The sequence below is a fragment of the Eleutherodactylus coqui genome, chromosome 4 (assembly GCF_035609145.1).
Source record: "Eleutherodactylus coqui strain aEleCoq1 chromosome 4, aEleCoq1.hap1, whole genome shotgun sequence".
NCBI lineage: Eukaryota > Metazoa > Chordata > Amphibia > Anura > Eleutherodactylidae > Eleutherodactylus > Eleutherodactylus coqui.
The window spans coordinates 120,997,607-121,023,182 of NC_089840.1; the positions used below are offsets into that span (position 1 = coordinate 120,997,607).

Sequence of the window (25,576 nt, forward strand, 5' to 3'; positions counted from 1 at the left end):
TTTGTTATTTTTCCCTCCCTGTATTTCTCCCCACAGAGATTCCACGTGTTCATCTCCGACACCTATATACCTCCTGTAGCTTCGGCATAAAATAGGATTTAACGTATAGACATACCCCACCCCCTTTCTGGTTCACAAGGTCTCTTTGTAACTCTGCAAATTCACTGCCCAATCATACTTATCATCAAGCCATGGTTTAGTTATTTCTACTACGTCGTAATTTTCTTCAGACATTCTTGATTCAAGCTCACCGACTTTACTGATCAGACTTCTTGCATTCGTTGCCATAGAATTTATACGGTTGTTGTTATTCTTTGTATTCAATATGCTACTTATGGTCCTATAAGCTGTTTTATCAGTTCTAACTGTACTAACCCCTTCCCCCCACTCAACCCCATTCCCAATACTTGGTCCCAGGTCACTGTTCACACTGTCTTCCCCCATTACTCTTTTTGCCCTCCTCTAGTCCCTTGTTTAAACACTCCTCCAACCTTCTAGCCATCTTCTCCCCAAGCACAGCTGCACCCTCCCCGTTAAGATGCAGCCTGTCCCTTCTGTAGAGCCTGTAGCCAACAGCAAAGTTAGTCCAGTTCTCCAGGAACCCAAAGCCTTCTTTCTAACACCAACTGGAACCACTTTTTTACCTCCCTAATCTCCCGCTGCCTTTTTGGTGGGGCTTGTTGTACAGGTAGTATGTCCAAGAAAACTACCTTGGAGGTCCTCGCCCTAAGCTTAGATCCTAGGTCCCTAAAATCGTCTAGCCTGCCCTGTGCCTCCCCTTCTTACAGGAGCAGTCATCTCCCTGGCGTTCAAAGGGTATGTCGTGCTGCAGCTGTGCTGGCTCTGTAATGGCATTCCCCTCATCTGCCAGCTTTGCAAACTTATTGGGGTGTGCCAGTTCAGAACTAGCCTCCCTAGTTCTCTTCCCTTTACCCCTTCTAACTGTCACCCAGCTATCTGCCTGCTTGTCCTGATCTTCCAAACTACCGTCCTCCCCCGCATCTACTCCAGCAAGTGCCTGCTCCTTTCCATATTGTCAATGGATCTCAGTGTTAAAGGGGTTGTCCCGCGAAACAAAGTTGGGGTATACACTTCTGTATGGCCATATTAATGCACTTTGTAATGTACATCGTGCATTAATTATGAGCCATACAGAAGTTATTCACTTACCTGTTCCGCTGCTAGCGTCCTCGTCTCCATGGTGCCGTCTAATTTTCAGCGTCTAATCGCCGGATTAGACGCGCTTGCGCAGTCCGGTCTTCTTCTTTTCTGAATGGGGCCGCTCGTGCCGGAGAGCGGCTCCTCGTAGCTCCGCTCCGTCACGTGCCGATTCCAGCCAATCAGGAGGCTGGAATCGGCAATGGACCGCACAGAAGCCCTGTGGTCCACCGAGGGTGAAGATCCCGGCGGCCATCTTCACCAGGTAAGTAAGAAGTCACCGGAGCACGGGGATTCGGGTAAGTACTGTGTGGTTTTTTTTTTAAGTCCCTGCATCGGGTTTGTCTCGCGCTGAACGAGGGGCTATTGAAAAAAAAAAAAACCCGTTTCGGCGCGGGACAACCCCTTTAATGAAAAACATCTGAAGGGTCAGTTTTTTTCATAAGTCACATGACAGTGTATAAAAAGAACATGTTAGAGAGGCAGAGTCTCTCAGAAGCAAAGAGCTTCACCAATCTGTAAAAAACTGCATCTAAAAATTGTGAAACAATTTCAGAAAAGTGTTCCTCAATGTAATAATGTGAACACTTTGGATATCCCACTATCTATAGTGCATACTATCATCAGAAGATTCAGAGAATATGGAGAAATTCATGTGCAGAAGGAACAAGGCTGACGGTCAATATTGGATGTTTAAGATCTTCAGACCCTCAGGTGTCACTGCATTAAAAACATCGAAAGCAATGACTGCTGGCAACACCTGCAGTGACTTTCGGGGAAGGGCTTTAAATATAAGCCCTTCCCTGAAAATCATCCCTAGCATGTGTAAAAAAAAGTATATACTCACCTCTCCGCCGCTGTCAGGGCTCAGGCGCATCTAGCCGCTTGTCTCCCTACACTGCTCTGAAGCTCTTTCAGTACGTGGGGATTTTCAAAATCCCCGCCTGCTGAAAGGGCTGTGTCTGATTGGCTGTGCGCTCAGCCAATCATAGGCAGCATTCAGCCATTCATTGAATGACAGCTGAGCGCCATCTGTGATTGGTCACAGTGCTCAGCCAATCACAAGCAGCACTCAGCCATTCATTCAATTTATTCAATTTTAAATCCCTGCCTGCTGAAAGAGCTTCAAAGCAGTGCAGGGGGACGGAGCGGCTAGACGTGCACGCATGTCCTATCTTTTGCAGGTGCACGCATTTTCAAACCTGTACAACACGGACATGTGAACACATCATAGGAAAGCAATGGTTCTAATAGACACATGGTTATGTGCGCACGATTATACGCACATAAACATGCTTGTCTGAATGAGCCTTAAAGCTGTGTCATGCAAAAAAGAAGCAATATATCAACACAATCCAGAAGCACTAGAGCAAAGCTCACTCAAAACAGACTGAGGCAAAATGGAAAACTGTTCTGTGGTCAGATTCATCAAAATTTGAAATTCTTTTTGAGGGCTCAGTCAGACAGCAAATGTTTCACACATGTATAGGTGTATGAAAAAAAAATGCAGAACGCATGTATGAAAACACATGACCGAAGCTTCAGATGCGTTTTTAATTCGCACTTGTTGTCCAGTCACATGATGGTAAAATTTACACATATAGTGCGGCCCCATTGAAAGCAATGGGAGAGGATCTCTATCCCTTGCTGCAGCAGAGGATTCCTTCGATGTGAAACCCCTGGATGCTGTCACATCCAGGGGTTTTACCTTCTTGTCAATCAGGATGGCGGCAGCAGCAATGGCCCCACTGAAAACATAGGGAGAAAATCGCGTTCCTCTGCCACAGCAACAGTGCTGACCCCATTGAAAGCAATGGTATAATATCGCTGACTTCTGCCACAGCTGTGACAGCTGTGGCAGAGGATTCCTTCATCCCAGTGGTCCTGCAGGGATAAAGGAAACCCCTGCCACAGCTGTGACAGCTGTGGCAGAAGTCAGCGATATACTCCCTATGTGCCGCTGGCACCGTTGAAAACACTGTGCGATATCACAGATTTCTTCTCTGCGATGCAAAGCTGGAGTGAAGAATCGCAAATGAGTATGAAAACATTGAAAATCATTGGTTTCATAATCATTGCTGTCACATCGCAGGAAAAAATATCGCTAGTGGGTAAAAGCCCTAAGACTGATGAATAAAAATGGATTTTTATGATGACCCAACATACACTAACCACACTCATTGATTTCTTGATTTATATCAGGATGACTTAAGCTAGTGGTACCATGAGTTTTTCAATTAGGCTTCTGAAAATGGCACTGAGATGGAACCCCCAAATGGAAACCCTCATTGTCATTGTTCAAATGGACACCACTTTCATGTCCTTTTGACAAGGACTCCATGGCATCCGTTTGACTAATGACAGTAAATGGTTCCATTGCCATTTTTTTATTATTTGTGACAGAAACCTGAGAAGGAATCCCACAGCGTAATGGGCAGATAGGCTCACCACCGAGATTCGTCTGCCGGCTCCTGCTCCAGGGGGGCCGTTCCCGCAGCGGAGATCCGCCACAGGATTTCGCAACGCCCATGAACAGGCAGCCTAACACTATGAGGCAGAGACTACACTGATATACACTCATATTGTAGTCCAGCAGTACAGAAGTCACAGTCCAGAGAAACTTTCACAAACACAACTTTTGCAACAAAATATCAAGACTTCTGGTAAAAAAAAACCACAAAATGTGTTTTTTTATATTACCAGAAGTGCACAAGTCACATAACTGCATCTGCTACAGTTTCTAGGGCAGTTTGGAACCACCGGTGATCAGCTGTATTTCTAATCTGTAATACTACTGAAGTGCCACCACAGCAAAAAGTGAAGTGTTCCAAAGTTCTCACTGAAATCAAAGGACTGTCCGTGTAATATATAGATGTGCTGGGTGTCATAGAGCGCTGTTTGTAGCCACTCTCTCATCGGGCTAATAGATGAGAGTCCTCAACAAGGGAATCTCCTCTGTTAACTTAGAATTTACTAATAGGGTTTACATTAATGAATTTTTACACCGGGGACCAGTGATTCATTTGCAAGAAAGAAAGCACTAACAATTAATTATAATAGAGCAATAAATCTAAATGTCCTAATAACAACCAGTTTCTAAATGGATATTGTGTATATTCTGCAAGACATTTACTAACACTGTCTAATGATTACACATAGATTACACAGTCTTAAAATGCCTCCGTTTATCACAGTTACTGGATGATACATCTGGCACATCTATAGATTATCTAGTCTAACTTTATTCCACCTATTAGTTGGCAACGTTTCAAGCCAGATTTTGCGTCAGATTATCCCCCCTTTCTAAAACACTAGGAACATTTCAGATGTGGCACAAAAAAGTGTCTAAAACACACCAGAAATGCAGTGTAAAGCATGTGAGAGAGGTTTTTGGCGCAATCTGCGCTTGAATACTGGTGCATTCTTAATAGTAAATGACCCCATTGTGCTTGCAATATGTAGTGTTTTCTGTACATGTTATACTGATACATGTGATGGATTGCTCTTAAGAAAAAGTACCATATGTAGAAATGTCAGTGTGTATATTAGCAACATTTCGAGTCTAAACCCCGTTTTTAATATATCAGTTGAAAAGAATGGAAAAAGCAGCAGATAAATAATAACCTTAACAATCACAAATTTATTAAAAATACATTATGAGGATTCCTCAAGCGAGATTTTAACTAAGCTTCAAGTAGATGTTAATTGCACTTGCTCATAATGTGATTCATATGAATACTGTTTTGTCTCTTGCAGGTACATTGGAGCACTTGGAGAAAGAGTGATATGTAATAATATCCCAGGACTTGTCCCCAGGCAGAGGCACCTTTGTCAGAAGCATCCTGATATTATGCAAGCCATTGGTGAGGGAGCAAAGGAGTGGATCAGAGAGTGCCAGCATCAGTTCAGGCACCATCGCTGGAACTGCAGCACCCTGGACAGAGATCACACAGTCTTTGGTAGAGTCATGCTAAGAAGTATGTTGTCATGCCTAAAACTAAATCTACAAGCACTGTGGGAATATATTATGAAATGACGATATTCTTACATATTCTTGTGTGATATAACCTAGCATGATACAATTAAGATTACTATTTTGGATTATTGTATCACGCAATAGAGACAAACATAATGAATAACCACTTTATTAGAGACACCTAATCTTTCGTGATTGGACCTTCCCTGTATGGAATTTAGACATGTGAAGTGCAGAATAAAATTATGTGAGCAAGTTTTTGTGCATCAGTTTCAGTGGGGCTCCACAATAGAATGGGAAAATCAAGCAATCTGAACAGCTTCGAAAGAGGTGCAAGACTAGGGGTTGGTAATCAAAAAACTGACAATTCCTTAGGGTTTTCTTATGTAACTGTGTTGAGAGTACACCAAGAATGGGGTTATCAAGGGAAAACAGAGTGAAGGAGGATTCTGTGGACAAGTAATTGATGAAAATGTTCAGAGCAGGATTTCAAGAATTGTTCTGATGAACAGGAGGTGCGCAGCCAAATTAACGTCAGCTCAATACAACACTAATGCTCCAGCTAATGTGTCCAAGTGAACAACTCAAGCCCAAAGGAGGTCCAATGTGCTACTAGATGGGTGTCTCTAATGAAGTTGGCATTCAGAGTATATTCTAGACGTATAAATAGTATAGGCTTTCACCATTATAGTTAGGACATTAGATTCTAATTCCCATGTTAAATTATAATATATTACCTAATACACCTAAATTATGCCGGTTTCACATCTGCATAGGAAGCTCCAGCCAGGGGTTCCATCACAGATCAAACTCAAAATACCATGTCCAAAAGCCAGTCAGCTTGACGGAAAGCAGACGGATCCCATTATAGTCAATGGGGTCCATCCGGCGTTGTTCGGTTCCTTCCAGAGATGGAGCCGTTCAGCCGCAGGGATTCCGCTTTTGGGGAGAATCTCCAAAACAAATGTGAAACCACCACTACATAAAGTCATTGTCACATGTTTTATTATTACTAGAGTGTTTTATGCAAGGTTTTTGATTTTATTATCCTATTACATAAATATTTGGGAGGTTGAGTAAAATTAAGCAACATTTTCTTTGGAATGTAGACACTAATCATTTTTCAGTAACCATTATCATTGCTTAAAGGGTTGTCTGAGATTAGGGAAAAAAAGTTTGCTGTGCTTCTTGGAACTCCACCACTTCTCGTTACGACTATGTCTAGTCTTGAAAACAAGCATAGAGGTTGAGTTGCAATGCTGGACCCAGCCCACTGACAAGAGTGGTGCTGCAGACTTGCTATTTGTAATCTCAGACAACCCATTTAAGGTATACTTTACAAGATGAAAACTTTACAAGCATGATCTATGTGCAGTACTTCACTTAGTGTATGAGCGGCTTGTAGTATATAGACTTCTTGTGGCTTCAGTTTCACATACAGTAAGGAATTGACAGCTACCACTGACAGTCAAATTAGGTTTCATGAGACTGGATTTTTGTTCACCTGAAAAAGTCCCCCTTTCTTATCCGGCCATACTGGTAGTCAATTACTGTGAGAGAACCTCACCCTCCTATCCCTCTTATTGTACAGAGGCCTTTTTTTATCGTTTTATGAAAATTAAGAATTCTGGGAAATTTAGTGGAAAAAAAAGAATGCTAACTAAGCTACCCTAATATTTGGTTTTCAATAGAAAGCAAATTATCTTGTTCAACTCTGTAGATATAAATATTAAATGGGGTGCCCACTTTGGACAGTCCATTATGGGTAAAAGGATTGCCAGTTGATAAACTAGCACCACCACAGGGGAAGCATTATGCAATACATATTTAAATTACTTAACTGTGTAAAGGTCTTTTTACACCAGCAGATTCTCTGCCAGGATCAAGTGCGGATCAACATTTTTGCAATCTGCACTCCTTCAGGTCCATTTAAATGGAGCAATTAGCAGTACTGTATGCCCCCAAACAACAGTTGGCACAATCACTTAGACACATGCAGGTCCACCGTTGTTGGCAGCACATCTCATTTATACAGAGCAATGTGCTGCCGACAACAGATGCTTTTTGATGCCTCATAAAAGATGCAATTGACTATCTGTTTGTGGGCTGTTACCTTCAAACAAGCAGATGATTGGATGAATGAACGATCAGATGAACATTCAATATCAATCATTTGCTTGTGTAAGAGGCACTTAAAATATGGACAGCTGGTGATTGATGCTCTTTGTAGGTATATTGGATTCCGATTCATATATGAGGATGGAGGTTCCCCTAACTCAGAATTCTCTAAAATGGGTAATTTAAACTAGACAACCATCTTCGCTGATCTTCTTCAGTCCCCCAGGTCAGCTCACTGGATGCTGTCCGGATCCTCTTCTCCTTGTTATGAAGCCTGCTTTCCTCACATCCTTCTTCTTGCAGATCAGTGAAGGTCACGTCCCTGTGACGTAGTGTTCACTGGCTAAAAGCAATGCTGATCTATTGCAGAGACAGCAAGCATGAGCAGTCTCTGCGATAGCTCAGTACTCCCTGCTAGGCTGTGAACTGGGACGCAATGTACATTGCCAAGCAGGAAGGAGACTGCCTATGAATGTACATTACCTCACAGGAAGCAGAGGAATCAGCCAGTTGGAGGTGAGGTGACCCCCCGGGACTGCAGGAGACAGGAGAAGATTGAGGAGAAGAAGATGAGGTAAGTAGACTGACGGGGAAGAAATAGGTGAGCATAGATTTTTTTTTATTTAATGACAGAACCCCTTTAACCCCTTAATGACATGGCCTATTTTTGGCTTAAGAACGCAACGATTTTTGGCGGATTTTAATCTTCACTTTTCAAAAGCCATAACTTTTTTATTTTTCTGTCAACACGGCCGTATAAGGACTTGTTTTTTGCGTGGCGAACTGTAGTTTTTATTGGTCCCATTTTTGGTTACACAGACTACATTGTAAAACGTTTATCATTTTTTTATGAACGCAGGGAGAGAAAATGCATCAATTCTGCCATAGATTTTTTTTTAAGCGTTAATCATGCAGCATAAATAACACACTACAGTTTTTCTGCAGGTCGGTACGATTACTACGATACCAAAATTCTTATACGCTGCATTCAAAGTCCTATAACTTTTTTATTTTTTCATAGGTGGAGCTCTGTGAGGGCTTATTTTTTGTGAGATGAGCTGTAGTTTTTATTGGTACCATTTTGGGGACATCTTGGGACTTACACCATAGCACCGATGATCGCTCTGATAAGGCAAGAGTAGTGTAAATATATTCCTTGTCATTGTATTGATAAAACCAACACATTTCGCTATCGGACTTGAAAAAACTTGATAAAGACATCAGTCCATTTTATCAATAAAATTACGAGGAATGCATTTCCCCTGCTGTTCATGCATTAGCTCCATCTGGCCCATATCTCCTAGAAGATGAGTCCATGCCAGGGGTTGCACAACTCTTCTAAGTAAGCAAAAAGTTTACCATATTTCACTTTTGCCTTCTCCTGGTCAAAGAGTATTACGCGATTGGTGCAATCTATATTCTTTTCCTTCAGATGATCTATGTCTACCTGAATTATTATCCAAAGAGAGGGCACTGAGATGTACTGCCTATATGTGCCTGTGGACCCCATGTTCAGTGATTTTCAAGACATGACATTTTTAGATAGTTTTTTGTACTGATGTGTATTGAGGCTTGGAACTCTAAGAAAAGTCAAATACTAGCTGTAAATTAATTTTATTGAACTGCTTATAGGTAAGAAATCTTAGCATACAGCATGATGGCGCCTATGTAACATCGCTAAACTAACTTAAGTTTTCAAACTGACTTTTGTATTTAACTTTTTAAAACCATGAGAAATTCCAGCATACTCAAGCAAGTGCAGAGCAGCCTTCTTAAAGAAACAACAGCACCTTCCTCAAACAGAAATCCATGTGATGCAAAACAGAAATCTATTCGGACATGGTTGAGCTGTATGTATGTTAATTAACACATTCTTTGGTGGAAGGGTGTGTAAATCATTGCTCTTCACAGGCACACCCATTAAGTGAATGGGCTGATATGTCAGTTCACAGTGACCTCATTGCTCAAAAATTATAGCGAATAATACTAAAACAATCTATTTAGAACACATGAATTTAGTTCTAGATCATCTTAAAAGTTTTAAGTTGCCCATCATTGGCCAAGCAGCTTTTTAACTCATTGAAGAAAATGGGAACGAGCGAAGATCATGTCCTTTTAGGACATACCCCTAGGACATAAATGTCATTTGACACAAATGTATATGTCTCCTGCCAATATAAGCGTTATGTTAACATAATCATACTGCATAATCCTAAAAAGGAAACTGCTCTGCAATATGCAGAAGCAGGGTGTTAAATGCGTCTTTGCCAAACCGATCCCTCCGCATGAATTCTGCAAGAGATGTTGGAAGTAGATCATGAAGAACACCCCTTTTCATCTTGATACAAGCCTTACAAATATTCCAGTAAGAATCTACAGGTTGTGTTGTACCAGTTGAAGATACTAATCAAAATTTTGGATTATTGTGTTTGACACATTCATGACTGAAATTCAGTGTGAATGCCGTTGTAGGCAGCCCAGAAATGACTGTGCATGGCCTAACCTGAATGCAACACATGTCAAACACTTGGAAGAAGGGTTTCAGCATTTCTGGCAGGGACAACTTCCATACACCCAACAGCTGACTTCCTGTGTCCACAATCCCAAGTAGCCATATTTCACAATCTGGGGCAAAACCACGATGTTACTTTATGCTTTGATAAGAAGACTTGTCTACTTGGACATAATGACCAAGGCCACCAAGCAAAATGGAGTTAGTATGGAAGTAGACACTACATACTTCACTATAAAAGTCAACAATGGCGAGTTTGTTATTCCAGTCAGTTGTGCAGAGAGCTTTTCAGAGGTTTCCTAACACTGGAGGTTGGCAATGTGGAGCCACTTTTTGAGAGAGATGTGCGACTTTTCAGAGCAAGATCCTTTCTGATGACTCCCACGATGACGCACAGTTCTTAATACACTTCCAAAAATATCCATCAGACGACTGGCGATGAGTGAGACAAGGCAGAGGTTGATGCCAGTTTTCACAGCCCAGATTGTTTACAAGTAAATAGCGCTGTTTCATGAACTCAATGACATCCTTATTCGTAGTAGCTATAATTAGTTGGAGTGTCTTCTCAAAGAAAGGTTGATCCATTTTAAAATCAGGTAATAGTTAGAATGTCCTTTGTTGCTTATAGTAACCAATCAGAGCTCAGCTTTAATTTTACCAGAGCTCATAAATATATGAAAGCTGAGCTCTGATTGGTTGTTATGGGCAGCAAAGGACATTTTTATTATAAGACAGCTTTATAGATCTCCCCCAATGTCATTGAGGAAGCAAGGGGACATATTCTCTAGTTGTTCAATCAAGGAAAGATGAGTGTCAGCGTGGAAGCATATGTACCAGGAAGAATAGCGCGGTCTCCAGTTCACTAATGAAAGTCTATGGTTCCTTTCAGCGTTCTGTCTGCATGCTGGTTTCTGTGATTTAAATGGAATCCCATGAAGGACAGGCTGAGCGCATATAGAAACACTGTGTAAACTCAGCCCGACTTACCTGGGCTGCCATGGTGGTTTCTTTTTAACAACAATAGATCTATGGAGCTGGCTAATGTTAATATTTGAACAGTATGAGGGCAAATATATGGTATTCTATTGTTAAAGGGCACCTGTACTTTCTGCCGTCCTCACTGAAGGCAGCATAAAGTAGTGACAGTCATGCTGATTTCAGCGGTCTGTCACTTATGGGTAATATTTATTGGTTCTTAAGAACTTACAGGTTGCTCCTGCAGCTCCCAGTAAAGGGAGGAGTTCTGTTTATTTATGAGGTTCTGCTAGCCCCGCTCATCTCCTGAGTGACAGTTTTCTAGCTATTATACTGCATACTGAGAAAGTTACCAATCATGGAGAGCAGGGGGTGGCGGGGGGGTAAACAGCACCTCATGGATAAACTGCACTCATCTCTTGCTCGGAACTGCAGGAACAAGCTAAAAGTGCTTAAAAACCTCTGCACTTAACCCCATAAGTGACAGATTGCTGAAATCATCATGTCTGTTACTACTTTATGTTGCCCTCAGTGAGTACAGCATCAAATAAAGGGAAATTAAGCGAAATGACAGGTTCCCTTTAAAGTCATTGGTTAGGTTATGTGAAGCACTGTAGCATTTATGTTAGTGTGCTTTCACACGGCGAGAAACTCGGACCAATATTGCATTTGCAAACTTGAGATTTTCGATGTGAGCACGATGCATTTTTTTGCATTGTTTCACATCTATGTACTTGTAATTTTCACACAGGTTTTTTCACGTGCGCGAAAAAAATCGCAAGTACTTCCAATAATGTTCAAAGGTAAAAAACTGTATCCCACTCACATGCAAATCACACGGCATGCAAGTTGGATGCGATTTTCTTTTTTAAAGATCACAATGCACAATTGCTTATGAGAATGCGCCCAAAAATAGGACATGCAGCGATTTTTCAATCGGCCATATGAATGAATACATTAAAATCAAGGGCTTATTCACATGATCAAGATTATCTCGCGAGTTTTGTGTGATGCGATGTGTGATGGATGAAATCCATTCTTTTATTTTTAAAAATCATAGCATGTTCTATAGTTGGGTGTTCCCTCGAATGCCTTGTTCATTGTTTTCAATGGGACTTTGAAAGACATCACGTGGCACTTGCATGCCATGCGATATGTACATGAGCACAATGCAATTTTGCCCATTTTGATCCTCTCATGCGCATTCGCAATTTCACAGAAGCAATGCGAATTTTAAAAAACTGCTTCGCATCGCCGTGAAAAGTGTGATTATGGGCTTTCGGCCCAATATCGCATTTGTCTGTGTGAATGTAGCCTTACACACGCAAATTCCGTCCATATCACTATCAGATGAAACTCGAGTGTGAAACTTGCCCGGTATTAAAACACCCTTAACCATCTATATACTGGACATGGTGGGCATACAGACCATATTGACAAACCTCAAGTAGGACCTATCTAAAATAAAAATTAGCAGCGTGTTGACACATTTCTGGTGAAAAAGAAAAAATTAAAAGTTTCTGAATTACCAGATTATGACCACGATGTTGATCCAACTTTTTGTAAAAGCCTAATATTTTACAAACATCACGTTCTAGCTGGAGATCGGTGCATTTCAAGTGTTTTTTTGCTTGTATATTGCCTATTACACTGCAGACTAGCAGTTGATTGGTTGTAAATGGCCATATTCATTAGATTCAAAAATATTTTATTGGCTGCTGCTTTTGAACTGAATTTCCATCTGATATGTTGAGAAGAAGCGCTCCGTTTCCTGTAAACACGTCCGCCTGTTGTGGCCTGTCTCTCTGTTATCCTTCCTCCTCCACTGTTAGGAGTTCAATTGTTACATAAATGAGACAAAGGGTCATCTCTGCTTACTGCGGCTCCAAAGGCCATGCAAGTTAAGGATGTCTCACAACAACAGCAACATATCTAAACAGTAATCAGATATGTAAATATTTGGGTAAGGTTTCAGGAGCGGTGTAAGGTTATGGCTCAGGAAATGTCTTCAAGAAAATATTTTTGAATCCGGGCCCTGGCTAAGACAATCTGTTTCTCCGAGGTCCCGTTCTGTATTTAAGATTATAACTTCACGAAATAGTTTATGGTTTTTAAAGACAATAAACAATTTTTTTTCAATTTCAGTCTGTTTTGTATATTTAGAAAACTATGGAACTTTGTACATCGTAGTAGGAGACGTTGGTTATGTTCTTTAACAGTGTGATAGAAAGATAAAGCTATTATGAAAATATCTCTTAGACCAGTGCCACACTGGCATATTTGCGCATGTAAATTTTATGCAAGAGAATAGAACTCAATAATATCTATGAGTTTGTTGACATCTACATATTTTGTGTGTGCATTTCAGTCGCACAAAAAAAAGCAGCATGTTGTACTTTTCTGCGCATTTGCGCACCACAGGACCCCATAGAAGTCAATGGGAGGTGAAGATCTGCACGTAATATGCAAGGAAATGCGTAATACATTCTGTAATTCCACTGGAAAAAGAACACATCTGGAAATCATTACACAAATTAGCCATTTCAATCGTCTTTGTTTGCTGTGCGCAAATTTATACTTCCTGCGGGCGGACAAGGTACAGTAAAATTCGCCGATACGCGTGCAAAAAAATCTCATTCAGTGCGCACAAATGTGCATACAATCGTGTGACGCTGGCCTTAAATCCACATTTTACTGTCTGTTTACATAGAATATTGAGTAACCATTGAAAGGGCACAATGGCCTAAAATATGGGTATACTCACCTAATTGAAGAGGTATTCCCGGACTTTTTAAAAACTTTTCTATTCATAACCGACAGGTCATCAATAGATAAGTGGAGAACTGCCATTGGATCCCCACGATCAGCTGATTCCCAGCACCACTGTCACTGGAGTCAGTGTGAGAAGCAGAATGTACTGACCATAGCACAGCATCCCAGGTTGGTATTGCAGGCACAGCTTCCATTACATTCAACTGGAAATGCGCTGCAGTACCAACCCAGGCTGAGGCACTATGGTCAGTACTTTCTGCTAACTGTAATGACAGCAGCCCCAAGAATCAGCTGATCATTGGGGATCTGAGCGGCAAGTCCCTGTCGGTCATCAATAGAAAAAATAAAAAACTCCCAAAATGCCTCTTTAACCTGTTAACACAGTGTTTCCCAACTCCAGTCCTCAGGGAACAATTCAGTTCAACATATCCAATAGGATTCTAAGGACCCCTATTGTAAATTCTAACATAGAGGTCGCCCATTATCATCTTGATATGTTTAGCTGGTGCTGGAGCCAAATGGGCACATACCATAGAGGCAGACCATGTAGTAAATGTATCTTTAACAAACAATGGAAAAGGGAAATGGCCCAAGCCGCATGGAAATTCCATTTAAGAGGAAACATATTCTTGTCCTATGTGGCAAAACTCTACACCATAGAACCGCCCTCTCTTATGCATGCCAATGGCTGGAACCTCATGAAGGGAACTTGAAGGAGTTAGGGGGTTAGCCAAGAAAAAGATTAACTATATTAAGAAATAAAATATAAGCAGAAGTGCAAAACCAACTGTTGATGCATAACTTTATTATAATATGCATAAATAATCCAATGATTCAGCATACTGTGACTTTTATCACTACCACTAAGATTTCTAACCAATTTGGGGAGTTCTTTATGGTTGTACTCAGTACAACCTCCAAGTTGCATGAGGAGGTAATACAATGTCTACAGTAGTTTACGTGTTCCTACTTTATCTATGTATGCCTCTAATTTCATATGGAAAGTTTTTTTTACCATGTTCCCTCGGATGCTGTAGGTGATAAAATAACTCAGTAATATAGCCCAATGCAGAGATATCACATGGTTGCAATTGAAGTGTAGTTCAGAACCTCATGAAGTTCATAGGGCCTCCATACATACAGTTCTTTCATGTGCTTGAGTAATTTAGTCAATTTGGGCCCAAACTGGCCATAAGTAGTTCCATATATACAGTCATGAGAAAAACTAAGTACACCATCTTTAAATTCTATGGTTTTATGTATCAGGACATAATAAGATATATCTGGTCCTTAGAAGGTCTTAAAAGTAAGTAAAGACAATCTCCGACAAATAACATTAATTGATCATCAGCAAGTGTGACCACTTCTGTGACAGCATAAATTTTGGCAGTTTGCTGACCTGGAGTATTCAGATGTGTGTAAACCCAATGCCAAAGAGGAAAGACATCAGCAATTATCTTTAGACAAGCAATTGTTGCTGCCCATTAATCTGGGGAGATTTTCTGAAGATCTTAAATCTTTGGTAACATGCAAACCTGTTGGAAAAAATTAAGAATAAGTTGGACCTTTGAGAGGATCAACTTTATCCTGAAAAAAGTTTAAAAAGCTTTCCACTCTCTCAAGTAGATGTCTGAAGTGACCATTTTCTAGCTCACAAGCATCATAGTAATGACAATATCAGATAAGTCCCTTTGTTTTAATAGCACCCTTTCAGAATCCAGGCTATCAAGTAAAGGCTCGGGACCCTGGGATGAAGAACTGGGTCCTGAAACAGCAGATCTTCATGAGTCAGTAAGTTCCAAGGCTGGTCTATGGACATAGTTCTTAGGTAGGTGAACCAGGATCTCTTGGATCAAGAGGGAGCTATTAGAATCACTGTTCTCTGATTTTATTTAGGGATTAGGCAAATAGAAGTGAATGCATAACACTTTTCTCTCTTGCAAGACTGCAGGAGAGCATCCAGACTTGTGGAATGATCTGATGGTTGTAGGGAGAAAAATCTCAAATCTTGAAAAATCTCAAATCTTGTCATTCTTCCTGGTTGCAAAAAGATCTATCAATGGACTTTCCCACTTTACCCCTATCAGTATTAAAATCCCTAGATTTAGTGACCATTTCAAATAGTCAAGTCTGAACCTGCTCAGAAAGCTCACTGTCTGATTCTCCTTCCCCTTCAGATGTATTGCTGCCAGGTATGTGGGATGGGACCCTGCTATTAAAAATATTCAGCTGGTTAAATTCATCAGTGTGCTTAATCTCGTTTCTCACTGATTGTTGATGTAAGACACCATAGTTGTGTTACTCAAAAAATCTTCACATTTCGGTTTCAAATCTGTGGAAGAAATTACTTTAGAGCCCAATTGACTGCCGAAAGCTCTTTGAAATTTGATAAAGAAAGGGGAAGAGGAGTTCCCCACTGACCCTGATGAAAACTTGTCAGTCCATGGGCTTCCCATCCCCAAGGACTAGCATCTGTAGTTGTGCACACTGGCTCAGCCAGAAGTTCATTCCAAAGAGGAACAAGAGGAGCAGTACCCCAGACTTGCACCAGACTTAAGGATAGCTCCCCCAGGAGACTTATGCCCTCACAAACCATCCCAAAAGGTCAGGTAAACCAGGGGGCCCTACTGCTCAAGGTGTATTCCAATAATATGGACGGTACTTCCCAGAGACTAAACGGCTGGACAGGAAACCTGAACTGAGGTAGGGAGAGGTGTGTCCTGCTTTTATCTCTTCAGGTTTCCTTTCCAGCGGTGGGAGGTCCTCTGCAGAGGTCCTATCATGGGTGAGAGAGTAAACAAAAATTGTAATTGATATACCTCAAGAAGTGCTAAATCATCCTTCAAAATTCAGCAGGTATCTTCATCTACTGGCTGACTGCTTACATCCTGCCACTACTTAAAACGGCCATACACAGTAGACAAACGTCAGCCAAATCTGCCAATTTTGGTGAGTTTGACTAACCATCTAATGTGTGTGTGAGTAACTAGACTTGCCCTGACAACAGATGTCAGGGAAAACATACCTGATGCCTTGTTTTGAAGGGAGATATACCCCAAAAAGATGTCTGGCAGTGGCTTATTCCCCTCCGCATTTCCCCTCAGCTAAGCTGCATGTATCTTGGGGGCATCAGAAGGGATAGTTGACAGCTGAATGCGCATTAGGCTGACTGCTATCTAAGGTATATGGCCACCTTTACTTGCTGACTTCCCAGTTTATCATCGCTCCGGTCCAGTTCATATTTCTGTGATATGCATCATAATGTGCAATGTATGCTGGTTCCTCTTCTTTTCTGCCTATAAAACAAACATTGGTTCATGTTTATTAAAAATATGCAAATACAATAAAACCTCTTGCAGATGACCGCTTAAATTTCCAGTGAAAAGAGTCTTTTAGAAGGACGGTGCTCTCAAAGAACAAGCCCAACATACATAAGATATAAGAAAATTGGAAATCTGTCACAGAAAAATCCTGTCTAGCTAGAGTTGGTCTTCTCTATTGGAGAGGTTTCACTGTACCTTGATTCTAAATCTAATAGTACATTCTAAAGAAAAGTACTAAATTTACTTTTCTGTATAATTTAGATTATTTTTTACTGATTCAACATAGTCCAGTAATAATTTGTATCTAGCACAAGACAGGAAGAGATAATGTACAATATAAGCATAGTTGTGGAGAAATGAAAAATACTACATATGATTAGCAAAAAAATATTACATCTTTATTAGAGCATCTAAACTAAAGTGATTAAGACACTAAAAACGAAAGATACAATCATCAGAAAATGCAACTAAATATGTGTATATTCATCCTCCACCCACCCCCCCCCCCCCCCCCCACACACACACACACACACTAATAAGCTCAGGACTTCATACGTAAATGCACGTATAAGAGTCTACAAGTACAACCAGTTACACATAGAAATATATCTAATAAGATGCCAATTTACTTAGAATCATACTCCTGCAATAAGATTGAATACCTCTACGTATATTGCTTCCCTTCTGTCCATACATCACCCATCCCCATGCTCCGCTCTGCTAACACACTCAGACTAAACACCCCTCTAATACGAACCTCACATGCTCGCCGCCAAAAGTTCTCTAGAGCAGCACTGATCCTCTGAAATGCTCTACCCCAAAATATCTGGAGAATCCCTGACACGCAGAACTTTAGACGCACCCCTTCATAGAAGCATACCAAACCTCCTGATCTAATCCCCCACTTCCACAATATGCCCCCTGACCCTCCCTATGGCTTTCCACTTTTGCCTCTTATGTTCACTTCCTGCCCCATACTTCCTGTACTACCCCCAACCCGTTTGTTTCCTAACAACTGTATATCACGTTATCGTCGCATTGCTGTGTTCCCCCTTGCTCCACCGTCTGCCCCTGTACCTTCTGTATCACCGCTACCCCTTTTGTTTTCCAATAATTGAATGCCACATGTAACGTTTGTAATTTTCATATTATTTGTGTTCCCTATGTGGTTCGAAAGCGCTGCGGAATAAGTTGATACTATAAAAAAAAGATTCTTATTATTACCTCTAGACAAGGGGGCATCCTCTGTGTCTAGAGGAAAGAAAGTTTCTATATCAGCATAGCAGCGGGTTCTTTACTGTAAGAGCAGTGAGACTATGGAACTCTCTGCTTGAGGATGTGGTGATGGTGAATTCGATAAAAGAGTTCAAGAGGGGCCTGGCCACCTTTCTTAAGAGTTACAATATTATATGTTAGAATCCTTCAGAATTTCAAAAAGGTCGTTGTTGATCCAGAGATTATTCCGATTGCCAGATTGGAGTCAGGGAGGATTTTTTTCCCCTGAAATAGGGAAAATTGGCTTCTGCCTCATTGTTGTTTTTTTTTTTGCATTCCTCTGAATCAACATTGGGGGGTAATAGGCTAAACTGGATGGTCATGTGTCTTTTTTGATCTTATATACTGTGTTACTACTTAATAATGCCTCGAGCAGTTTCATGTCCACATAAGAGGAATACCAAAAACTATGTAGTAAGACCAGAGGTAGAGAGTAAGTAAGGACTAGAGATGAGCGAACGTGTTCTTCCGAGCTTGATATTCGTGCGAATATTAGGGTGTTCGGGATGTTCGTTATTCGCAACGAACACCATGCGGTGTTCTGGTTACTTTCACTTCCTTCCCTGAGACGTTAGCGCGCTTTTCTGGCCAATTGAAAGACAGGGAAGGCATTACAACTTCCCCCTGTGACATTCAAGCCCTATACCACCCCCCTGCTGTGAGTGGCTGGGAAGATCAGGTGTCACCCGAACATAAAAGTCGGCCCCTCCCGCGGTTCGCCTCAGATGCCGTGTGAGTTAGATGAGGGACAGTGCTGTTTGTACCGGAGCTGCTGTAGGGAAAGAATTGGTAGTTAGTGTAGGCTTCAAGACCCCCCAAAGGTCCTTATTAGGGCCACTGATAGCTGTGTGTTGGCTGCTGTTAGCAGTGGCAATTTTTTTTTTTCTCAAAATCGTCTCTGCAGAGCGTTGCACCTGGCATTAGGGACAGAAGTGCTGCATAGGCAGGGAGAGTGTTAGGAGTGAGTGTAGCCTTCAAGAACCTCAACGGTCCTTTCTAGGGCCATATTTAACCGTGTGCAGTACTGTCCAGGCTGCTGTTAGCTGTGCTGCATTTTTTTTTGCTTCTCAAAATCGCCTCTGCAGACCATTGCACCCTCCATTGATACTGCAGGGAAAGAATTGTATAGGCAGGGCCACAACACAGTTATTATTCATAGAATATACGCAGTGCTGCCTTTTGCTTGTAAAACAAGTGAAAATAATTCTATTTGTCCTGCCTCTGTCCGTCCTAAGGGCGGTGGACACGTGTCGGCTGCGTGTGCAACCTGTAAAAATCAGACGCACCCAGCTACGTTTTACTCCTGGCTTCGCCATTTGCTTTCCTTAATTGGGAAAAAAAATACCTGCTCTGCCACAGTTAATAACTCTGCTACCCTCACGTTCTGTGACACATTAGCAGGAAAACAGCACAGTTATTAAACTTCTCATGTTCATAGAATATACGCAGTGCTGCCTTTTGGTGCAAAAAAACGGAAAATAATTCTATTTGTCCTGCCTCTGTCCGTCCTAAGGGCGGTGGACACGTGTCGGCTGCGTGTGCAACCTGTAAAAATCAGACGCACCCAGCTACGTTTTACTCCTGGCTTCGCCATTTGCTTTCCTTAATTGGGAAAAAAAATACCTGCTCTGCCACAGTTAATAACTCTGCTACCCTCACGTTCTGTGACACATTAGCAGGAAAACAGCACAGTTATTAAACTTCTCATGTTCATAGAATATACGCAGTGCTGCCTTTTGGTGCAAAAAAACGGAAAATAATTCTATTTGTCCTGCCTCTGTCCGTCCTAAGGGCGGTGGACACGTGTCGGCTGCGTGTGCAACCTGTAAAAATCAGACGCACCCAGCTACGTTTTACTCCTGGCTTCGCCATTTGCTTTCCTTAATTGGGAAAAAAAATACCTGCTCTGCCACAGTTAATAACTCTGCTACCCTCACGTTCTGTGACACATTAGCAGGAAAACAGCACAGTTATTAAACTTCTCATGTTCATAGAATATACGCAGTGCTGCCTTTTGGTGCAAAAAAACGGAAAATAATTCTATTTGTCCTGCCTCTGTCCGTCCTAAGGGCGGTGGACACGTGTCGGCTGCGTGTGCAACCTGTAAAAATCAGACGCACCCAGCTACATTTTACTCCTGGCTTCGCCATTTGCTTTCCTTAATTGGGAAAAAAAATACCTGCTCTGCCACAGTTAATAACTCTGCTACCCTCACGTTCTGTGACACATTAGCAGGAAAACAGCACAGTTATTAAACTTCTCATGTTCATAGAATATACGCAGTGCTGCCTTTTGGTGCAAAAAAACGGAAAATAATTCTATTTGTCCTGCCTCTGTCCGTCCTAAGGGCGGTGGACACGTGTCGGCTGCATGTGCAACCTGTAAAAATCAGACGCACCCAGCTACGTTTTACTCCTGGCTTCGCCATTTGCTTTCCTTAATTGGGAAAAAAAATACCTGCTCTGCCACAGTTAATAACTCTGCTACCCTCACGTTCTGTGACACATTAGCAGGAAAACAGCACAGTTATTAAACTTAGATTATTCATTCACTAGAGGCAGTGGGGCCTTTCGTTTTCAAAAAAGGGAAAAAATTATATTTGGCCTGCAGTCTTGCGCCAATTTATTAGCTGCCTGTGAAATCAAATCACTGGTAATACAGCATGCTGAGGGGTAGGGGTAGGCCTAGAGGACGTGGACGCGGCCGAGGACGCGGAGGGCCAAGTCAGGGTGTGGGCACAGGCCAAGCTCCTGATCCAGGTGTGTCGCAGCCGACTGCTGCGCGATTAGGAGAGAGGCACGTTTCTGGTGTCCCCACATTCATCGTCCAATTAATGGGTCCACGCGGGAGACGGTTATTAGAAAATGAGCAGTGTGAGCAGGTCCTGTCCTGGATGGCAGAAAGTGCTTCGAGCAACCTATCGTCTACCCGCAGTTCTGCGCCGTCCACTGCTGCCAATCCGAATCCTCTGTCTGCTGCTCCTCCTTCCTCCCAGCCTCCTCACTCCACTACAATAACACCTGCTCAGGAGCGGGAACACTCCCAGGAACTGTTCTCGGGCCCCTGCTTAGATTGGGCAGCAGCGGTTCCTCTCCCACCAGAGGAGTTTATCGTCACTGATGCCCAACCATTCGAAAGTTCCCGGGGTCCGGGGGAAGAGGCTGGGGACTTCCGCCAACTGTCTCAACAACTTTCTGTGGGTGAGGAGGACGATGACGATCAGACACAGTTGTCTTGCAGTGAGGTAGTAGTAAGGGCAGTAAGTCCGAGGGAGCAGCGCACAGAGGATTCGGAGGAAGAGCAGCAGGACGATGAGGTGACTGACCCCACCTGGTGTGCAACGCTTACTCAGGAGGACAGGTCTTCAGAGGGGGAGTCAAGGGCATCAGCAGGGCAGGTTGCAAGAGGCAGTGCGGTGGCCAGGGGTAGAGGCAGGGCCAGACCGAATAATCCACCAAGTGTTTCCCAAAGCGCCCCCTCGCGCCATGCCACCCTGCAGAGGCCGAGGTGCTCTAAGGTCTGGCAGTTTTTCACAGAGACGCCTGACGACCGACGAACAGTGGTGTGCAACCTTTGTCGCGCAAAGCTCAGCCGGGGAGCCAACACCAACAGCCTCACCACCACCACCATGCGCAGACATATGATGGCCAAGCACCCCGCAAGGTGGGACGAAGGCCGTTCAGCGCCTCCGGTTTGCACCCCTGCCTCTCCCCCTGTGCCCCAACCTGCCACTGAGATGCAACCCCCCTCTCAGGACACAGGCACTACCGTCTCCTGGCCTGCACCCACACCCTCACCTCCGCTGTCCTCGGCCCCATCCAGCAGTGTAGTTCAGCGCACCGTCCAGCCGTCGCTTGCGCAACTGTTGGAGCGCAAGCGCAAGTACGCCGCCACGCACCCGCACGCTCAAACGTTAACCGTCCGCATAGCAAAATTCATCAGCCTTGAGATGCTGCCGTATAGGGTTGTGGAAACGGAGTCCTTCAAAAGTATCATGGAGGCGGCGGCCCCGCGCTACTCAGTTCCCAGTCGCCACTACTTTTCCCGATGTGCCGTCCCAGCCCTGCACGACCACGTCTCCTGCAACATTGTACGCGCCCTCACCAACGCGGTTACTGCCACGGTCCACTTAACTACGGACACGTGGACAAGCACAGGCGGGCAGGGCCACTACATCTCCCTGACGGCACATTGGGTGAATTTAGTGGAGGCTGGGACAGAGTCAGAGCCTGGGACCGCTCATGTCCTACCCACCCCCAGAATTGCGGGCCCTAGCTCGGTGGTGGTATCTGCGGATGTGTATGCTTCCTCCACTAAAGCACCCTCCTCCTCCTCCTCCTCCTCTGTCTCGCAATCAAGATGTGTTAGCAGCAGCATGTCGCCAGCAGTCGGTGTCGCGCGGTGTGGCAGCACAGCGGTGGGCAAGCGTCAGCAGGCCGTGCTGAAACTACTCAGCTTAGGCGATAAGAGGCACACGGCCCACGAACTGCTGCAGGGTCTGACACAGCAGACCGACCGCTGGCTTGCGCCGCTGAGCCTCCAACCGCGCATGGTCGTGTGTGACAACGGCCGTAACCTGGTGGCGGCTCTGCAGCTCGGCAGCCTCACGCACGTGCCATGCCTGGCCCACGTCTTTAATTTGGTGGTTCAGCGCTTTCTGAAAAGCTACCCACGCTTGTCAGACCTGCTCGTAAAGGCGCGCCGGCTCTGCGCACATTTTCGCAAGTCCCACACGGACGCTGCCACCCTGCGCACCCTGCAACATCACTTTAAGCTGCCAGTGCACCGACTGCTGTGCGACGTGCCCACACGGTGGAACTCTACGCTCCACATGTTGGCCAGGCTCTATGAACAACGTAGAGCTATAGTCGAATACCAACTCCAACATGGGCGGCGCAGTGGGAGTCAGCCTCCTCAATTCCTTTCAGAAGAGTGGGCCTGGTTGGCAGACATCTGCCATGTCCTTGGTAATTTTGAGGAGTCTACCCAGGTGGTGAGCGGCGATGCTACAATCATTAGCGTCACCATTCCTCTGCTATGCATCTTGAGAAATTCCCTGCAAACCATAAAGGCAGCTGCTTTGCGCTCGGAAACGGGGGCGGGGGAAGACAGTATGCCGCTGGATAGTCAGGGCACCCTCCTGTCTATTTCTCAGCGCGTACAGGAGGAGGAGGAGGAGCATGAGGAGGAGGGGGAAGAGACAGCTTGGGCCGCTGCTGACGGTACACCGGCTGATTGCCTGTCATCCTTTCAGCGTGTATGGCCTGAGGAGGAGGAGGAGGAGGAGGAGGAGGATCCTGAAAGTGATCTTCCTAGTGAAGACAGCCATGTGTTGCGTACAGGTACCCTGGCACACATGGCTGACTTCATGTTAGGATGCCTTTCTCGTGACCCTCGCGTTGCACGCATTCTGGCCACGACGGATTACTGGGTGTACACACTGCTCGATCCACGGTATAAGGAGAACCTGCCCACTCTGATTCCCGAAGAGGAAAGGGGTTCGAGAGTGTTGCTATACCACAGGACCCTTGCGGACAAGCTGATGGTAAAATTCCCAGCCGACAGCGCTAGTGGCAGAAGGCGCAGTACCGAGGGCAAGGTAGCAGGGGATGTGCGTAGATCGAGCAGCATGTACATCCCAGGCAGTGCAACAGTCTTTAAGGGCCTGGCCAGCTTTATGGCTCCCCACCAAGACTGTGTCACCGCTCCCCAGTCACGGCTGAGTCGGCGGGAGCACTGTAAAAGGATGGTGAGGGAGTACGTAGCGGATCGCACGACCATACTTGGGGACGCCTCTGCCCCCTACAACTACTAGGTGTCGAAGCTGGACACGTGGCCTGAACTAGCGCTGTATGCCCTGGAGGTGCTTGCTTGTCCTGCGGCTAGCGTCTTGTCGGAGAGGGTGTTTAGTGCAGCTGGGGGAATCATCACAGATAAGCGTAGCCGCTTGTCAACCGACAGTGCCGACAGGCTAACACTCATCAAGATGAACAAAGGCTGGATTTCGCCAGACTTCTGTTCTCCACCAGCGGACAGCAGCGATACGTAAGCAATACGTAGGCTGCACCCGCGGATGGAAGCTACGTTCTCTCTCACCATCCAAAACGGGGACATTTCTGCTTCATCAATCTGTGTCTAATATTCCTCCTCCTCCTGCTCCTCCTCCTGAAACCTCACGTAATCACTCTGAACGGGCAATTTTTCTTAGGGCCACAAGGCTCACTCAAATAATTTTTCTGAACAATTTTTATAAGTTTCAATGCGCTTAAAAGCGTTGGAACTTTAACTTGAACCAATTTTTCGTTACACTGGGCTGCCTCCAGGCCTAGTTACCACTTAAGCCACATTAACCAAAGCGATTAATGGGTTTCACCTGCCCTCTTGGCTGGCCATGGCCAATTTTTGGGATGTACATTAGTACTGTTGATACAGCAATTTTTGTGGGCCCTCGCCTACAGTGTAATCAAATTAATTTTTAGCCCACCTGCATTACAGCTGACGTTACCTCAGCTGTGTTGGGCAATGCAATGGGATATTTTTATGTACCGCCGGTGGGTTCCAGGGAGCCACCCATGCTGTAGGTGCACACGGAGTTTTTAATACATGTGTCCACTTCTAAAGAACCCCAGTCTGACTGGGGCATGCAGTGTGGGCCGAAGCCCACCTGTATTATGCACGACATTACTACCTCAGCTGTGTTGGGCAATGCAATGGGATATTTCTATGTACCGCCGGTGGCTTCCTGGCACCCACCCAGGCAGTGGGTCCACAGGGAGTTTAACCTACATGTGTCCACTTGTAAAGAACCCCAGTCTGACTGGGGCATGCAGTGTGGGCCGAAGCCCACCTGTATTACGCACGACATTACTACCTCAGCTGTGTTGGGCAATGCAATGGGATATTTCTATGTACCGCCGGTGGCTTCCTGGCACCCACCCAGGCAGTGGGTCCACAGGGAGTTTAACCTACATGTGTCCACTTCTAAAGAACCCCAGTCTGACTGGGGCATGCAGTGTGGGCCGAAGCCCACCTGCATTAAGCACGACATTACTACCTCAGCTGTGTTGGGCAATGCAATGGGATATTTTTATGTACCGCCGGTGGGTTCCAGGGAGCCACCCATGCTGTAGGTGCACACGGAGTTTTTAATACATCTGTACACTTCTAAAGAACCCCGGTCAGACTGGGGCATGCAGTGTGGGCCGAAGCCCACCTGTATTACGCACGACATTACTACCTCAGCTGTGTTGGGCAATGCAATGGGATATTTCTATGTACCGCCGGTGGCTTCCTGGCACCCACCCATGCTGTAGGTGCACACGGAGTTTTTACTACATCTGTACACTTATAAAGAACCCCAGTCAGACAGGGGCATGCAGTGTGGGCCGAAGCCCACCTGCATTAAGCACGACATTACTACCTCAGCTGTGTTGGGCAATGCAATGGGATATTTCTGTGTACCACCGG

General features: G+C 44.2%; 1 protein-coding gene across 1 annotated transcript in view; it reads left to right on the forward strand.

The window, feature by feature from the left end:
* Positions 1-25,576, forward strand: part of WNT2B (Wnt family member 2B) — a 97,856-nt gene that overhangs the window by 57,936 nt on the left and 14,344 nt on the right. The window contains exon 2 of the mRNA XM_066600041.1: positions 4,915-5,135. Coding sequence (XP_066456138.1) covers positions 4,915-5,135 — 221 coding nt within the window. The remainder of the gene's footprint in view (positions 1-4,914; positions 5,136-25,576) is intronic.